We start from the raw sequence: 18,959 nt of genomic DNA, 5'->3' as shown, positions 1-18,959 counted from the left end.
CTGCTGCCGTCGTTTCGAAACGATTTGGATAGACCGTTGCATACAGTAAATGGAAAAGGCAAGTTGAAGTTGCTCGTACTTAGTCGGACAAAAATAATTTTGACCAATCTGTCGAATTTTTGTTTTTACCAATCGCATCCTTCGAATGTGAACCAATTTTTCTGGTCTGGATCACCCTCTTGTGTAACTCTGACTCCTCGCTACGCTCCATAATAATTAGTAACAACAGCGACGTGGCCGGATAACACACACCTCAAGATGCACGGCGACTTGCGCGGCTTCTGTGCGTGTCGCTCTCCTCTCTCTCCTTCTTCTTCCTGTGCTAACGCTCTCTGTAGACGGCGCACCTGTCACGTATGCCTTCTCGCTCGCAGTGGGTGCCTGCAGCTCCGCCAGTCTCCTGCTGGACCGCGGTCGGCTCCTAGCGCTGGACAGGGACGCCATTTTCGCTCGCGCCCAGTATTGGCGTCTGCTCTCGAGCCAACTCACTTTCCACCAGTTGCGTCTTTTTTCCCTTAAATATGTATCTAGCTATTGCGATATTTGCTAACGTATTTTGTCTTATCTGTCCAGTGGGCTGGCCGTGTCATTAGGACTCTACGTCGTGTTCCAGTTCCGAGTGCTGGAGCGGCAGTTGGGCTCTCGCAAATTCGGCAGCGTCCTGGTCTTCGTGCTGCTCATTTCCGGGGCTCTGCAACTGGCGGCGCTGACGTCGACCCCCTGGCTGGCCAAGACGATCCCCGGAGGAGCGTACCCCGTCATCGGAGCCCTTGCAGTGTACTTCAACAGTACGTGGCTATCCTACTGCTTGGTGGATTGAAGAGCTGCTGACGGAGTTCGGTGATTTTTTACTCAGAGTTTGTGCCCAAGCTGCAGCCGCGCTCGTTGAGCGTGTGGGGGCTCCACTTCTCGGACAAATCGACCACGTACCTGCTCATGCTCGTGGTACGACAGCGCTGATTTGGACGTGGGGGTTGCTTTACAGGTTGTCTGATGAGGCTACTGTCTGTCCTTTTAGCTACTCGCACGTGACTCCCGCGCGGTGGTTCCGTTTCTGGGTGGGTCGTTCCTGGGCCTCCTGTTCAGCTCCACGCCGCTTGGACGACTTCGACTGCCGTCGTTTGCTTGCTCGGCTTTTAGTCTACTGCACCCGCTGTTCGAGGTGGTCCCTGCGAGTGCATTGGCTCTCCAACGGCAGCGGCGTGCGCTCGAAGCTCAGCGCCGAGTGAACGCACGATTGAACCGCGGCCGCCCAGCAGCCCCTGCAGTGGAGGGTCAAGGCTTCCGCGACCAATTGCTGCCGGGTGCAGGTGGGATGATGCCTGGTGGGGCTCCTGCAGCTGCGGCCGCTGGGGGCATGCTACCACCCCACCTTGCGGCTGCACCTCCGTCCGAGGATGCCATTCAACAACTCATGGTAAGACGCTGTGCTTGTATTTCAAACAAAGTGTCGGCTTGACTCACGACGGGTTTTGTTTGCACCTGCAGGCCCTTGGCTTCGACAGAGCGCGCGCACTACAGGCGCTCCAATCCACAGACAACAACGTGGAGGCGGCCGCAAATCGGCTCCTAAACGGATTGTAGAGGAAGCAGGTGGACGATACAGAGATAAAGACGAAGTCAGGCATCGCATGCCGATTTTCCAAGTAAGTACATACAACAAAGCCCCGTGCGTTCCCCTCATTCCAAGCGTCTGCATTGTAAATCGCCCTGCAGCCACGAACCGCTGTCGATACGTCATTTTTTCTTGGGCTATGTCGGCTGCCATCACGAGCATGTCTCCTTGCGGGTATAATGCAAGCTCGCTGCTGAAAAGTGCCCGTCCTTGGGGTGTCGTGCTATCCAGGAGTTTGGCTCCATGACGTTATGAAGAACGTTAGTCGACCGTAGTAAATCCAGAACTCTGGACTCATCGAGGTGTTCAATGGTGAAAGTGACGATCTGCTGCCGGGCAGTAGAGGTCAGTCAATGGCTGCACAAATTCCCCACCCATGTGGATCCACGAGAGGAGTCATTGTCCGAAAGACGCTGCCGAGTGGAAGCCTGACAGATGGCTAGGACTCACGTAGCGTGGCTGTCAGTGTACGCTGCGCTTGTAGCTTTGCAAGCAGTGGCGATGACACCACCGGTATGCATGAACTCAGGGGGGATCTGGGGCGGTGGCACTCTTCTTTCATCGTGCAGCGGCCAATGCAGCGGCGGGGAGCTCTGCGATGTAGCTGTCGATGGAGCCTACACGTGCCTCAACTACACAGACTCAGCCTTCGTCCTCCTCATCCGAGATTCAGGCTACGTGGGCGACGAGGACTCAGCCTCGCGGGTTGCCGACCCGAACTACGTCTCGACAGTAGCCGATCTTCCAGACGACACAGGCCTCTACCCTCACATTGACAACTGCTACCTGTATGATGTCGCCAAGCTGGAAATCCCCTCGGACATTGACCAATTGTAAGTGTTACTTCGACGTATTAGACTTGACTGTTGGGTGGATGGTCTTGCTGAATGATGTGGCAGTGTCCTGGCAGGAGGCGACACGTACAGAGCTTACTACAAAGGACGCGTGGGGTACCTCAATTTCAACTCGAACTTCATTGCCAACCAGTCGCAGATCACCAGAGTGTCACTGATCAGTCTCAACCTGAAAAACATCATGCAAGACCTCCCGTCCAAGTTACCAGCGAACATCACGCAGCTTGATTTGAAAAATACGTTGACCTACAGGTTTCCGGACCAACTCACAGCGCTCACGAAGCTTGAGGAACTGTACGTTTTCCTGAACAAATGGTTTGGCGAGAGCAATCCTGGTCTGACTTCTTAACTATCTACTGCACACAGATCATTGGAGGGAAACTACATATCGACTCTCGGTAAAACCGACGTGATACCTACGCTGAAATCTTTGTACGTGTGTGAATCGCCTGCTAGAAATGCTTGAAAGACTAATGTCTGAGCTGCTTGCTGTGGCCAGAAATCTTGCGTCGAACAACATCACTGCGATGCCTACATCCCTTTCAAACCACGAGAATCTCGAGAGTCTGTAAGTATTTAGAGTCCATGCATAAGGAACATTTTGACTTATTGGTCTTGGATTTTGATCAGAAACTTGGGTTCAAACAAGATCAAAGAAGTATCATCTTCGGACTCCTCAGACACGCTCACAATGCTGTACGACCCGACTTTGGATTGGTTTCTGTTTTGTGAACGACGACTAATCCTTACCCTGTAGGAACTTGAGCGACAACAGTATTGTGACTTTCGAGGCAACCTATCCAAACTTGGAGACTTTGTACGGCGAAAAGCTCTAGTTTTTGCTATATTATTTTGGTTCTAACGTTTGTTCATTGCAGATACCTAGGCAACAACAACTTGACTGAAATCCCAGATGCCGTATACGATTGCACCAAGCTAAAGCACCTGTACGTAATGTCAACGCCTTCATGATCTCAAAGTTTGGCAATCTCATTCACTTCCATTGTGTATGTGGCTTACAGGTATTTGTCCGGCAAAAATCCATCTCTTGTCTCCGATTTTCACGGAAGACCAGTTCCAGTTCTTGCAAGATCTCGACACGCTGGACGTTGCTGAAGATGATTTCGACACTCAAGTAGCATGTCAGTCGAACAATACGCAGCAGCTCCGCAGTACGATTCAAGTCTGCCTGACATCGACCACAACCGCGACTACAACGGAAGCATCCAGTGCGAATACCAAGACATGGAAAATTATCGCACTCGCCGTTGGTGGGGGGTTAGTGGCTCTCGTCCTACTTGTGATCGCAATTTGTATGTGCCGCCGACGTCGACGGGCTGCGAAGTTCATTACTGCTGAATTGGATGACCCACAGCTGGCACCCTTGATGTTGAAACCGGGAGATATCAAGAACATCAAGAAGATTGGCACTGGGGCCCATTGCGTTGTATGGCTTGTCAAATACCGCAAGACCCAGTTGTTGGCCTCGAAGCGTTTGCGGAAGGACTTGGCACGTCGTCGAATCACAAAAGCCTTTATCGAAGAGATCAAGTTAGTAGCGCCACTCGACCATCCTAGTGTTGTCAAGCTCGTCGGGATCGCTTGGACCGTCAAGACAGACATTCAGGCGCTCTTCGAGTACGTGGACAACGGCAATGTGAACGACTACCTCTCCAGACCTGGGACGCTCCACGAGTGGACTCAGCAAAAACTGCAGATCGCCTTGGAGGTGGCGGAAGCGCTCGTCTACCTTCATTCATTTGCGCCACCAGTTCTGCACCGAAATCTGAGTGCGAGCGACGTGCTGCTCACCAGCGGAATGAAAGCAAAAGTGAGCAAGATTGGTGTATCGCATCTGAGGGTGATGGCGAGCGGAGACAAGGATCAGCAAACCGCCATGGGTCCATGGCAAGCGCCAGAGGTTCTGATGGGAGCAGATGATCGTGATCCAGCGGTCGATATCTTCAGCTTTGGTGTGCTCCTGTCCGAGTTGGATACCCACGCACCGCCGTACAATGACGCTCGAAGTTTGAGTGGCACGCAGCTAGCAGACGCTGTGGTTCTTCAGATGATCGCAGCAGGCGCGATCCGGCTTCGATTTGGAGAAGACTGTCCTCCGGATTTGAGGTCTCTCGCCGATTCCTGTCTCGCCAAGAACCCTCGGATGCGTCCTGCTGCGTCCGAAGTGGTGTATGCGCTACGAACCATCAAGAAGCTTGTATAGTTGAGATGAGGCAGCGTAGCGTTCACGATCGTGATTTTGTGTTGTGTCGTACAGATCATCAAGTTGCAAGGCACTGCCGATACGAATAGTAATTCAATGATGAATGAACTACTTTCAACAGAGTGGCGACTTGAGAAAGAAGTTTGCGATTCCGCTAGTACTGTTAATAGTAAGCACCTGTACGCGCAGAAGTTGGCTCTGAGGTGGAGTTCGTATCGGGTGCAGATGTCGCTGCTGGTCGAGGCAGGTGGTTGACGAGGGGCTTGCGTGGTGGGGCTCTGTGCATTCTTCAGGGGGTAGTGTCGCTTCCAGTGCAGTGTGCGACTGCATTTTGCACCTCGACCTTGTTGCTCACTCCGTTGTACGTGCAGTTGGACAAGGAGGCTGTCGTGGGAGACTTCCCCGGTCCAGAGTTCGTCGTCGCGCGTTCCAAGCGATGAAAGGCCCAGGACGATGGCCAGCAACGACAGGAGGCCATCCATGGGCTCCGGAGTTGAGAGGAAGCACTAGACTTGAGCGGAGATGAGGAAATCTGAAGGTGACAAGAGCTCTAGCGGTGGAAAAACTTGACATCGGTGCAGCTACGATTAACTTGTGTATTCGGTTGAAGCTTGAGTAGGGCACGTTGGAGTTCTAGCGCTAGGGTGCAAACGGCAGGCTCTCGAACAGCAAAGTGTACTTCGCAGCACAGGTTATACCAGGATTCCGTGTACAGAACGTGACAATATGGAATCCTCGGTCAACGCAGTATTTTTTAGGTTGATGATTCCAGGCTGTTTTGTTTTTCATCAAGCAATCGACTGGTCTCACAGCAAAGGGCTATCGAGTCATATTTTATTGTACTGCTGCGCAGCTAGGTTCCGCCGCTGCGGCTCTCACGGCAGGATCCGCCTTCGTCGGCGTTGGCTTCAGGAGCAAGACCAGAGCAAAAAGTGTAGTAGCCGCTATCTCCGCGGCTGGGTCTACTGATTTACATCAATGGGCGGCACCTACAAGTGCAGCGTCTGCATTGACGATACCGGCCGCCGGAGGGAGCGTTTACTTGCCAAAGTAGTGCAGCTCGATGGGCCGCGTGACCAAGTAGGACACGATAGCGAAGACCCACGCGAGCTCGACGCCCACGTCTCCTCCGTACGGCTCCTCGCCGCACTTCTTGGCGATCGGACCGACATACCACGTCTGGCTCATGCCCAGCACGGCGCCCACGATGCCCACGCAGAACGAGAAGACGGCTGCAATCCCGTGCGGCAGCTTCTCGCGGTTGTCGTAGTCGGCTGGGTTGTAGCCCGAGTAGCCCTTGCGGAAGTAGAAGTGGTCCGTGAGGCCGATGGCCGCGTACACGGACATCCAGTAGCCGATGACGTTCATGAAGTTCTCGAGCACGCTCTCGAAGTGCGAGTAGCCCGGCAGGGCCACGACGGCGTAGATGACCGAGCCGACCAGCGTCCAGACGAAGCGCGGGATGCTGCGGGTCCACTCGCCAAAGACCTGCACAGTGATGGCGAACGAGTAGATGTTGGGGCAGTTGTTGGCGATGATGGACAGCGCCAGCAGCACGAGGCAGAACTGGCCGAAGCCGCCGAGCGGGCCGACGATCACGGCGCTGATGAGGCCGCCAGCGCCGGCCTCGTTGTAGCCGTCGCGGTACTTGCTGTCCGGGTTGCTCTCGTCCGTGGCCGTCATGAGCGCCACGCCGAGGAACTGCGTGAAGAGCAGCGGCAGGATGAGCCCCGTGTACGCCGACAAGAAGACCTTGGTCTTGCTCTGGGTCACGGGGTGATACACCGTGTAGTCGGCGGCGTAGGACGTCCAGCCGATGGCGAAGCCAAACACCGTGGCGCCGAAACTCAGCACGTCTCCGACTTCCGACGTGCCGGTGCCCATGGGGATGTGGACATAGGCGCCCGAGACGGCGAACTCGATGAGCACGATCATGAAGACGATGAAGGCCGGGATCCACGACCAGAACTCGTAGGCGTGCACGACCTTGTAGCCGAAGAGCGAGACGATGAAGGTGCAGACGGCGATGATGATGATACCTGCCCAGCCGGGCACGTCGTTGTTGACGGCGTTGATGACCTGTGCGCCCACGATCACGTTGATGCAGGACCAGCCGAGGCACGCGATCACGTTGAAGAGCGCCACGATCTTGACGCCGTGCCAGCCGTACCAGAAGCGCGAGAGCACGATCTGCCGCAGCCCGAAGATGGGGCCGAAGGTGGAGAAGTAGCACACGGGCAAGATGCCCACCATGTTGAAGAAGAGTACGACGAGGAAGGCGTCGGCCGAGCCCAAGTAGAAGAGCGACTTGCCCAGCACGCCGATGGCGAAGGAGCTGATGACCATGTTGGCCGCCAGCCACATGCCCACGTTCAGCAGCGAGTCGTCGTGTCGCTCGTCCTCGGGCACGCGCTCGATGCCGCGCTGCTCGATCTTGAGCTTGCCGGCCCAGCGCTGCAGACGCGCGTACAGCGAGCTGCCGTCCTCGAAGTTGTGCTCGGGGCTCTGCTGCAGCGGCACGTCGCCGTCCAGCTTGGAGTAGGCCGCCTTGGGCGACTTGTCCTGGTGGTCAGCCAGCTGGCTGTCGGTCTTGTCCATTGTGTACGGGCCGCCACGCGAATCGAGGAATGAGTCCCAGCGTCGCCGCCGCGGCCACCCGTGAGATGATGCAAAGATGGCACCAACACGGTAAGGGGATGCGACCGCGCGACGAGAAAAAAGAAGAGCTCCGCCAAGTGCAGAGAGCGGTGAGTGCTTGCCCAGCTGGCCCGTCACCAAGCAGGACTCGCCACAGAGTTTCGCTAATAGGAGCACGCTCGGTTAGCAAGCGAAGACAAGCGGCGAAGATCGGTGTGGCGGCGGATGCACTGCATCATGCAGCAGAGGCGTGCATGGAGGCAATCGCCTTCGCCATTGCCACCGCGCTGCGGCAAACCATTTGACTTGGCCCAAGTCAAATTGACCTGCTGACATTCGGAGAGTGGGAGCGCATCCTGCACATCGAGAGCGGATACTTTGCCCGCCGCCGACGTTGTTTGACAGTCGAACACACTTGCAATAGTCTTGTTGCCTCTACTGTCGCTGCCGCTGTTCGCCACGGTTTGCAGCAGCGCGTGCGGACAGCAGCGAGAGAGCCCTCTTCCGTAGCGGTGGCCGGTGGTCGCCGCGGCCATGGTTTGAAGCGACCAAGCAATGCTTGGCAAGCATCAACTGGGCGTCGTGATAGCCGTACATGAGACCGGCCAGCAGAGCCTGTCGAGTGAAAAGCGGCCACGGAGGTGCCTGTCACCAGTCGATGCTGGGTATGCACAAACCGGCTAGTCGCGACGTCTACAGGTCATGTTCGGCCTATGTCGGGCAGGCGCTGCACACGAAAACCTACACTTTGCCTTTCGGAGTCTCGCTCGCGGCGGCCTGATGCAACACGACCAACGGACCGCCAGACCGCGAGCGCAGATTAAAACCGGCACTGTTAACGATTGTAAGAGCTGCAGTGAGCAATAACTCGAGCTGGTCGACGTTAAAGAGTGTTGCTGCCGCCCGCGATGAATGCAAACATGACGCGCATTCACCTTCACCCACTCCCCGTTAATCTCTGTTGACGAGACCGCCACCACGGGCCGTGCGTCAGTGTCGGTGCAACCAATCACCCAGTAGGCTGGTGAATCACAAGACGTCAATGTCGGTAAGAACTTTTTACTTCGAAAGACGGCGAGTTGTCAATGCAGTTAAGTGTTGCTCCCCAGGTCCGCCAGGAAGATCAGTTGCTTATCAACGAGCTCGGTCGCAACAACGCGGATAATGCCTCTGTTATCAAACCGCGTGGGCTAGTTTCTTGAGGAGGACCGGCGAAGTTGGAAATTGTCTTCTTATTACTTCCTTGCAATCAACACGCTTTGCCCAGAACTAAAGCACGGAGAAGCTCTGGGGTTTTATCTTCTGATGTCAGCGGCTCTCACTTGAGTTACAGGCTACTCACACGAGCCACCACTACGGCATCCTACCGGGCGCTATCTTCACAGTACAGTGTCTACGGTAATTGGTCTTACTGAGACTATTTTATGTGGACTGTTTCTCAGTTTGCTCACACTAAATAGTCTAATTTAGACTATTTATTGTCAAAGACTAATTTTGAAGAATGGCAAAAATAAACATTTTCACAAGCGGAATCGAACCCGTGCCACCTCATTTGGAACGATGCCGCACACACGACTGAACCAAATTGGTATAGGTATTGCAACGTGCCAAACACTATATAAAACGTAAAAATGTACCGCTAGAGTCTGTTCATGGCCATCTCTGCAGGATTTGAGTCCACAGGCTCACCGTCAAAGTGCACTCGATGTTTCTTGATGATCTCTTGCAGGTGTGGATACAGTTGCTTCCCAGACCACGCCCCATCAAGTCCAAGCAATAGTCCACACCGAAGCATGGCCTTGCGAGCGTACGACGTTCCGTTTTTATCTTTCTGGTGATTCACTGCTCGTACCGCCTTAGCTGCTAGCTCCAGAAAAAATGTTTTCCTGGTATTTTGAAGTTTGCCAGACCACGAATCGTCCTTTCGGACAGTATTTTGCCAGCGACCGTCGTTTATCAGCGCCATCTTTTCTCATTCCACTTTACCTTCCAAGCATCTTTGATTTTTGCGATAATGAATGAGTCTGCTGGCTGGCACAGATCTATTGCGTTCGGCGGGGAGAATTTTAAGTCGGAATTAATAGCGTCGAGTTCTTCACGGCACTCATTGGCCTCTAGATGTCCAGAGCAGTTGTCGAGGAAAACAGTCTTCTTGCGTCGACGTGCGTCTGCCCTCATTGCCCTTTTCTCATTGAGATATTCTCGAAAAAGTTTGTGTCATCCATCCTTTCCTGCTGATACGGTAACACACCCTGGAACATTATCTTTTACGCCGCGAATTGGATGCTTCCCCTCAGCATTCATGAAGATCATCATCGGGGGGGAAATTTGCGCGCTTGCTCCACCAGAAAGTCGTACAACCATCGTCATCCCTTCACCGCCGGACACAACGTCGGCGTACTTAATCTGCTTCTCACCCGAGAATCCCAATGTTTTACCATTATCAAAATCCACCACAAAATGCGTTTCGTCCATATTGTCAACTGTATCTTCATCCAGCGATCCATCTGCAAACCCTCGTCGCAGTTCACCAAGATGGAAAGCTACAGACTTTCGATGTGCAAGATCTTGGCTTCACTCAGTTGCTTTTTACCCGACTGCGTCCTGAGTACGATTTGGTGGGCCTCCATAAAGGTTTGAATCCATCTCGAGGTAATTTTGTCGATGATGAGTGCCCCCTTGGCATCGACACTTCGTGCATCGTAATCTTCTGTGCTGTCGCGCAATATCTGCTTTGCTAACTGCAACAAAAGCGGTGGCTCGAATTTCACTCCCATCTTTCGGAGGCAATCAAATTCGTCAAGCAAGCGTGGGTACAACCACTCCACCCACGGGCTTCTTGGGCGCCCTCGGCCACCGATCACCTTGGTGCTAGATCGACGCCTACCACCTGCACGACGCGCCGAGATGACAATCAGCCCTCTTTTGCCGCCCATAAGCCGTTCCTGTGTCCGCCACCAATCCATTGTTTTCTGCAAGTTGGCTGCTCGCGTAGCTGAATTAAAAATATCCGAAAAACGGTCGACAGCTTTGGCATACATTCCATTCGTACCATTCTTCTGTTCATATGCGAGGAGCCATCGAGTAACTTCCAGACGGTTTGCAATGCTGGTCACGACTTGTGTGTGCCGCCTTGACGCTGGAGGGGCAATAGAGGTGTCGGTAGTCATCTCGTCCTCGCCCTCACAGCTATCCGATAGCTCAGCACTGTTAGGATCTTGACCAGCAAGTGACGAGACCGTCGTTGCAATGGAGTTCGTCCGATCACATTGGGGACATTGAATAGCCTGTCCAAATCCTTCTTCACCTACAGCGCGACCGCAGAACGGATGCATGTGACGAGAGAACACGTGGCAGCGATGAGCAGGTCCAACGGGTTCGTCGCATCCTCCACACGGCGCAGTAACCGTGTCTGCTGCCATTGTTACTTCGGAGGGTAGTTGGTAAAAGAGATAATGACACCGTGAAAAATAAAAACCTTAGGGTCAAGCGTTCAACTATCCAGCCAAGCCTTTCACCCCTACCACCTAGGTGAAGGTAACATCAGACACGTCAGCCAGTAAATTAATTGTGGTTCTATAAGCGCTTGCACTTGGTCGGCACTTCGAGAACCACTCACAGAAATGTTGGTGGGTGTGATGTCACACGCTTGCGTGTGGGTTGCACACCTGCAGATCCCGGATGGTGCGCTCCAAGACTGCATATGTTGCATGTCAAGTTGCGTGTGGGGTGCCTTTAGGATCCCATGCGGTGCATTTGGGTGCGTGTGAGACACGCACAAATAGAGTGTGTTGTACGTGTGGCTGGCGTTCCGTAGCCCAAGTGATTAACGGGGTTGTGTGTAAGCCAACTGGCGTGGGTTCAAATCCCACCATATCAAGGATCGCATGGCATGCTTTTTGTAGCATGTGGGATGCGCATTTTTATGGTGCCATAGGGCTCGCAGGACAGACAGGTAGAAAGTAGAGCAGACCAAGTTAACTCAATCAATCTCACTCACTTTTGGTTTTTCAATCTCGGTCCGAAGCCGTCTTCTTCCTACCAGCCTCCGCACGCGTAGATAGCCAACTTTCTTTTGGTTATGAGCCCCCAAGTTCAAGACGGAGCCCTTCGATGGGTCCAACTACACGCTGTGGAGTTACAAGATGAAGATGTACCTGATGTCCAAGGGATTGTGGGAGGCCGTTGAGGGCAAGGCTGAAGCCTCTTCGTCGAAGGAGCAACAAGCACATGCGGCGATTGTGCTGAACCTCAACGACTCGCAGCTCATGTGGTGACTGCGAAGAGTGCCAAGGAAGCTTGGGAGAAGCTAGAGAAGTTCCACAGAGCTCAGGATGTGGCAAATCGACTGTGGCTCAAGGAGAAGTTCTCATCGTTCAAGTACACGACGTCCTCTGTCAGCAAGCACGTGACAGAGTTGGAGCAGCTCGTGCTGGAGATGAAGAGCGCGGGCTGTGAGCCAAGTGATGAAGACGTCTGCGCAACGTTGCTGCGGAGTCTGCCAGCGAGCTACGAGAGCCTGGTGCAAGCGTTCCGGATGTCGATGACGGAACTGAAGCTGACTGATTTGGTGGGCAAGTTAATTGCCGAAGAAGTGCGTCAGAAGGATTCAACACGGATCGAGGAAGCGACGGCACTACTCGCGAACAAGGGTTACACGAAAGACACGAAGAAGAAGCAGTAGGGTGGGCGCAGGAAGCCATCTGGGGCGTGCTTCAACTGTGGCAAAATGGGCCACTACGCGAGGGACTGCCGTTCCAAGGCGAGTCCAGAAAATGAAGTCCTAGACGAGTCGAACGTTGCATTCAATGTAACCGAGATGTTTGCAAGCGAGAGCTGGGTCATGGACAGTGGGGCGTCGACGCACATGTGCAAGACGCGAGAAGCGTTCAAGGATTACACTCCGATGACGAAGTCATACAGTGTGGCGAGCGCAAAGAGCAGTGCCAAGTTGAAAGTGCTTGGGCACGGAACGGTGCAGTTGCGTGTCTGGAGCGGGAGGTCATGGATCAATGCGCGGCTGGAGAATGCACTTCACGTTCAAGATTTGAGCAAGAACTTGTTCTCACTCACAGCGGCGACGGCTCATGGCGTGACAGTCATTATGACTCAAGACAAGTGTGTGATCAAGCGCGGTGACGTCTCAGTTGCAACTGGACGAAAGATTGGCAAGTTGATGTATCTCAACACAGACGCCGGCGAAGAATGCCACATTGTAGAGGAAGACGTTGGACTGTGGCATCGGCGTCTCGGGCACGCGTCGTTCCAGACATTGAACGACATGATCAAGGACGGGCGGATCAGCGGTACACCGGCTGAAAAAGGCAACGTGTGTGGCGTCTGTGCGACCTCCAAGCAAGTGCGCAAGACCTTCCATTCGAACAAGGGAGAGCTTGAAGCCAGGGAGAGCAAGCGCACTGACGACATTGTGTGCTCGGACGTGCTCGGACCTATTACGCCAGCATCCAAGTCCGGATACAAGTACATTGTGACTTTCATCATGATGAAGAGTCGCTACGTGACGATCTACCCGTTGCGTATGAAGAGCGAAGTTCCCGACGCATTCGCTAAGTTTCTCAAGGAGATCAAGGTGACTGCGGGACTGACAGTCAAGATTTTGCGAAGTGACAACGGCGGCGAATATCGTAATGCTATAATGGATGCGCTGTGCGGTGCCAAGACGATCAAGCAAGAGTTTACGGTGCCTTACAACCCTCAACAGAATGGCATGTCGGAGCGGATGAACCGGACGCTGGTGGAGATGACACGGTGCATGCTCAAGGAGAGTGGGCTTGACAAGAGCTACTGGTGCGAGGCAATCATGACTGCGACAGACATTCGAAATGTCTTGCCGAATACGTCTAACCCTCACGCAAGTCCGTTCGAGATGGTGTTCAAGCGGAAGCCTCGACTGGACCACATGCGGGTGTTCGGATCAGAGTGCTATGCACACGTGACCAAGGAGAAGAGGAAGAAGCTGGACGACTCTGGAGTGAAGTGCTACTTTCTCGGTTATGCGAAGCAGAGCAAGGCGTATCGACTTCTGAATGCTAGTGACGGATCAATTGTTGTCTCAAGGAGCGTCACATTTGCGGAGCATTCATCGGACAAGGTGGCTACGGAGAAGGGTGACGTGATTGATATCATTGATGAAGATGATGACAAGGACACGCAATATGAACAAGGCGTTGATGATGGTTTCCGTACTCCAACGATGGAACCACAACAAGAACCGCAGCAGAGCGAGCATGCAGGACCAACGCACGCTGTTCCCACGCGTGGGTCAAGCACACCAGGGCGAGATGGCCAAGAAGAGTGGATGGTGCGACCAGAGCGCAAAAGGCGTGGGGTGGTGAGATACCAAGATGAGTACACAGGCGCGCAGCGTGGACATTTCAACCTGGACGACTTTGAGGCAGAGTGGGACTCACTTTACTGTCTTCACGCGGAGGATGATGACGGCGAACATGCCGTATCATACGAAGAGGTCATGCGCAGCAAGTACAAGGACCAGTGGCTGGACGCAATGAAGAGCGAGATGAAGTCGCTAAAGGATCACAACACCTGGGAGCTGGTGAAGATGCCACGCGACAAGAAGGCTATCGGATGCAAGTGGGTGTTCCGCATCAAGCGCGACCCAAACGGGAACGTTGTGAAGTTCAAGGCACGACTTGTAGCCAAGGGCTATACTCAGCGACCCGGCATCGACTTCACTGACACCTTCGCTCCTGTTGCACGGAAGGAGTCGATCAACGCGTCGTTGGCGACAGCGGCTGAGGAAGACATGGAAGCTGAAAACGTTGACGTGGACACTGCGTTCCTCTATGGCGACGTGGAAGAAGAGCTCTACATGGACCAACCTGATGGCTTTGAAGACCAATCAAACCCAGCAATGAAGTGTTTGCTGAAGCAGGCACTGTACGGTACGAAGCAAGCGGCGCGCCAGTGGAACAACAAGTTGAACAAGTATCTCGAAGACCAAGGATTCAGGCGCTCTGATGCAGACCCCTGTGTTACGTTCGTCGATCAACTGACGAGTACAGCATCGTTGTCATCTATGTGGACGCCCTCATGCTGTTTAGCAAGACGAAGGAACACATCGAGTCGATTAAGGTGACGCTAAAGAAAAAGTTCAGCATCAAGGAGTTGGGAGAGCTGAAATACTGCCTTGGGATCGAGATTGACCGCAACCGTGAGGACAAGACAATTTTGATGAATCAGCGGGCCTACATCAAGCGACTCGCGGAGAAGTTCGGCGTGGACAAGTGCAAGGCTGTACACACACCAGCAGACTGCAATTCGAAGCTGGTCAAGATGACCGAAGAGGAAGCGTTTGTGGCGAAGTACCCGTACCGTGAGCTGGTGGGAGCCCTCATGTACCTGGCAACATGCACTCGTCCGGACATCGCTCAAGCTGTGGGAGAGGTGGCCAAGTTTTGCAAGCGCTACAACAAGAGTCACTGGGTTGCTGCGAAGCGGATCCTGAAGTACCTCAAGACTACTCAGGACATGGGCACTGTGTTCAACGGCGCGATCAAGGGAGAGCCTATCGGCTACGCGGATGCGAACTGGGCTGGTGACCTGGACACCCGTCGCTCAACGACAGGCTATGTGTTCTTTCTGGACGGCAGCGCGATCTCGTGGAAGTCCAAGCGACAGCCGACTGTGGCGACGTCAAGTACGGAGGCAGAGTACATGAGTCTGTACAGTGCGACTCAAGAGGCGGTGTGGCTGCGCTTGCTATTGAAGGACATGGGCTATGAAGATCAAGGTGCTACACTCATCTACCAAGACAACCAAGGGTGCATCGCGCTAGCCAAGAATCCGGTGTACCATGCACGCACGGAGCACATCGACATCAAGTTCCACTTCCTGCGTGAGAAGATTGAACGTGCGGTCATTCGGCTGGATTGCAAGCCGACAAACGAGATGATTGCAGACGGCATGACGAAGGCATTGACACGTGACAAGCACCGCCAGTTCGTTGAGGGCCTGGGCATGAGGGCGTAAGCTGACACGCAGCATTCTCATCAAGGGAGAGTGTTAGTGGGTGTGATGTCACACGCTTGCGTGTGGGTTGCACACCTGCAGATCCCGGATGGTGCGCTCCAAGACTGCATATGTTGCATGTCAAGTTGCGTGTGGGGTGCCTTTAGGATCCCATGCGGTGCATTTGGGTGCGTGTGAGACACGCACAAATAGAGTGTGTTGTACGTGTGGCTGGCGTTCCGTAGCCCAAGTGATTAACGGGGTTGTGTGTAAGCCAACTGGCGTGGGTTCAAATCCCACCATATCAAGGATCGCATGGCATGCTTTTTGTAGCATGTGGGATGCGCATTTTTATGGTGCCATAGGGCTCGCAGGACAGACAGGTAGAAAGTAGAGCAGACCAAGTTAACTCAATCAATCTCACTCACTTTTGGTTTTTCAATCTCGGTCCGAAGCCGTCTTCTTCCTACCAGCCTCCGCACGCGTAGATAGCCAACTTTCTTTTGGTTATGAGCCCCCAAGTTCAAGACGGAGCCCTTCGATGGGTCCAACTACACGCTGTGGAGTTACAAGATGAAGATGTACCTGATGTCCAAGGGATTGTGGGAGGCCGTTGAGGGCAAGGCTGAAGCCTCTTCGTCGAAGGAGCAACAAGCACATGCGGCGATTGTGCTGAACCTCAACGACTCGCAGCTCATGCATGTGGTGACTGCGAAGAGTGCCAAGGAAGCTTGGGAGAAGCTAGAGAAGTTCCACAGAGCTCAGGATGTGGCAAATCGACTGTGGCTCAAGGAGAAGTTCTCATCGTTCAAGTACACGACGTCCTCTGTCAGCAAGCACGTGACAGAGTTGGAGCAGCTCGTGCTGGAGATGAAGAGCGCGGGCTGTGAGCCAAGTGATGAAGACGTCTGCGCAACGTTGCTGCGGAGTCTGCCAGCGAGCTACGAGAGCCTGGTGCAAGCGTTCCGGATGTCGATGACGGAACTGAAGCTGACTGATTTGGTGGGCAAGTTAATTGCCGAAGAAGTGCGTCAGAAGGATTCAACACGGATCGAGGAAGCGACGGCACTACTCGCGAACAAGGGTTACACGAAAGACACGAAGAAGAAGCAGTAGGGTGGGCGCAGGAAGCCATCTGGGGCGTGCTTCAACTGTGGCAAAATGGGCCACTACGCGAGGGACTGCCGTTCCAAGGCGAGTCCAGAAAATGAAGTCCTAGACGAGTCGAACGTTGCATTCAATGTAACCGAGATGTTTGCAAGCGAGAGCTGGGTCATGGACAGTGGGGCGTCGACGCACATGTGCAAGACGCGAGAAGCGTTCAAGGATTACACTCCGATGACGAAGTCATACAGTGTGGCGAGCGCAAAGAGCAGTGCCAAGTTGAAAGTGCTTGGGCACGGAACGGTGCAGTTGCGTGTCTGGAGCGGGAGGTCATGGATCAATGCGCGGCTGGAGAATGCACTTCACGTTCAAGATTTGAGCAAGAACTTGTTCTCACTCACAGCGGCGACGGCTCATGGCGTGACAGTCATTATGACTCAAGACAAGTGTGATCAAGCGCGGTGACGTCTCAGTTGCAACTGGACGAAAGATTGGCAAGTTGATGTATCTCAACACAGACGCCGGCGAAGAATGCCACATTGTAGAGGAAGACGTTGGACTGTGGCATCGGCGTCTCGGGCACGCGTCGTTCCAGACATTGAACGACATGATCAAGGACGGGCGGATCAGCGGTACACCGGCTGAAAAAGGCAACGTGTGTGGCGTCTGTGCGACCTCCAAGCAAGTGCGCAAGACCTTCCATTCGAACAAGGGAGAGCTTGAAGCCAGGGAGAGCAAGCGCACTGACGACATTGTGTGCTCGGACGTGCTCGGACCTATTACGCCAGCATCCAAGTCCGGATACAAGTACATTGTGACTTTCATCATGATGAAGAGTCGCTACGTGACGATCTACCCGTTGCGTATGAAGAGCGAAGTTCCCGACGCATTCGCTAAGTTTCTCAAGGAGATCAAGGTGACTGCGGGACTGACAGTCAAGATTTTGCGAAGTGACAACGGCGGCGAATATCGTAATGCTATAATGGATGCGCTGTGCGGTGCCAAGACGATCAAGCAAGAGTTTACGGTGCCTTACAACCCTCAACAGAATGGCATGTCGGAGCGGATGAACCGGACGCTGGTGGAGATGACACGGTGCATGCTCAAGGAGAGTGGGCTTGACAAGAGCTACTGGTGCGAGGCAATCATGACTGCGACAGACATTCGAAATGTCTTGCCGAATACGTCTAACCCTCACGCAAGTCCGTTCGAGATGGTGTTCAAGCGGAAGCCTCGACTGGACCACATGCGGGTGTTCGGATCAGAGTGCTATGCACACGTGACCAAGGAGAAGAGGAAGAAGCTGGACGACTCTGGAGTGAAGTGCTACTTTCTCGGTTATGCGAAGCAGAGCAAGGCGTATCGACTTCTGAATGCTAGTGACGGATCAATTGTTGTCTCAAGGAGCGTCACATTTGCGGAGCATTCATCGGACAAGGTGGCTACGGAGAAGGGTGACGTGATTGATATCATTGATGAAGATGATGACAAGGACACGCAATATGAACAAGGCGTTGATGATGGTTTCCGTACTCCAACGATGGAACCACAACAAGAACCGCAGCAGAGCGAGCATGCAGGACCAACGCACGCTGTTCCCACGCGTGGGTCAAGCACACCAGGGCGAGATGGCCAAGAAGAGTGGATGGTGCGACCAGAGCGCAAAAGGCGTGGGGTGGTGAGATACCAAGATGAGTACACAGGCGCGCAGCGTGGACATTTCAACCTGGACGACTTTGAGGCAGAGTGGGACTCACTTTACTGTCTTCACGCGGAGGATGATGACGGCGAACATGCCGTATCATACGAAGAGGTCATGCGCAGCAAGTACAAGGACCAGTGGCTGGACGCAATGAAGAGCGAGATGAAGTCGCTAAAGGATCACAACACCTGGGAGCTGGTGAAGATGCCACGCGACAAGAAGGCTATCGGATGCAAGTGGGTGTTCCGCATCAAGCGCGACCCAAACGGGAACGTTGTGAAGTTCAAGGCACGACTTGTAGCCAAGGGCTATACTCAGCGACCCGGCATCGACTTCACTGACACCTTCGCTCCTGTTGCACGGAAGGAGTCGATCAACGCGTCGTTGGCGACAGCGGCTGAGGAAGACATGGAAGCTGAAAACGTTGACGTGGACACTGCGTTCCTCTATGGCGACGTGGAAGAAGAGCTCTACATGGACCAACCTGATGGCTTTGAAGACCAATCAAACCCAGCAATGAAGTGTTTGCTGAAGCAGGCACTGTACGGTACGAAGCAAGCGGCGCGCCAGTGGAACAACAAGTTGAACAAGTATCTCGAAGACCAAGGATTCAGGCGCTCTGATGCAGACCCCTGCGTTTACGTTCGTCGATCAACTGACGAGTACAGCATCGTTGTCATCTATGTGGACGCCCTCATGCTGTTTAGCAAGACGAAGGAACACATCGAGTCGATTAAGGTGACGCTAAAGAAAAAGTTCAGCATCAAGGAGTTGGGAGAGCTGAAATACTGCCTTGGGATCGAGATTGACCGCAACCGTGAGGACAAGACAATT

The 18,959-nt window shown here is 53.7% G+C and overlaps 3 protein-coding genes across 3 annotated transcripts; 2 read left to right on the top strand and 1 right to left on the bottom strand.

Annotated features, from left to right (window-relative positions):
• Positions 1-258: 258 nt before the first annotated feature.
• On the top strand, positions 259-1,584 carry KRP23_11231 (Rhomboid-like protein 20; the record flags this gene model as incomplete). The annotated part of the gene is made up of 6 exons (XM_067881760.1): positions 259-283; positions 339-498; positions 574-788; positions 857-945; positions 1,019-1,417; positions 1,489-1,584. The coding sequence occupies 6 exons, from the start codon at positions 259-261 to the stop codon at positions 1,582-1,584; spliced, it is 984 nt and encodes a 327-aa protein (XP_067741043.1).
• A 532-nt stretch (positions 1,585-2,116) lies between these two features.
• KRP23_11230 (Volume-regulated anion channel subunit LRRC8D) lies at positions 2,117-3,585 on the top strand (the record flags this gene model as incomplete). Its single annotated transcript, XM_067881759.1, has 8 exons — positions 2,117-2,448; positions 2,515-2,763; positions 2,836-2,901; positions 2,969-3,037; positions 3,100-3,165; positions 3,227-3,286; positions 3,348-3,416; positions 3,492-3,585. 8 exons carry the CDS (start codon positions 2,117-2,119, stop codon positions 3,583-3,585), a joined length of 1,005 nt encoding a protein of 334 aa, XP_067741042.1.
• A 2,146-nt stretch (positions 3,586-5,731) lies between these two features.
• On the bottom strand, positions 5,732-7,291 carry KRP23_11229 (Purine-cytosine permease fcyB; the record flags this gene model as incomplete). Its single annotated transcript, XM_067881758.1, has 1 exon — positions 5,732-7,291. The coding sequence occupies one exon, from the start codon at positions 7,289-7,291 to the stop codon at positions 5,732-5,734; it is 1,560 nt and encodes a 519-aa protein (XP_067741041.1).
• Between the last annotated feature and the right edge of the window lie 11,668 nt (positions 7,292-18,959).

The sequence above is a fragment of the Phytophthora ramorum genome (assembly GCF_020800215.1).
Source record: "Phytophthora ramorum isolate Pr-102 chromosome Unknown Phyram_PR-102_s0011, whole genome shotgun sequence".
NCBI classification, from domain to species: Eukaryota; Oomycota; class Peronosporomycetes; order Peronosporales; family Peronosporaceae; genus Phytophthora; species Phytophthora ramorum.
This window is presented reverse-complemented; position numbering and strand designations above follow the sequence as displayed.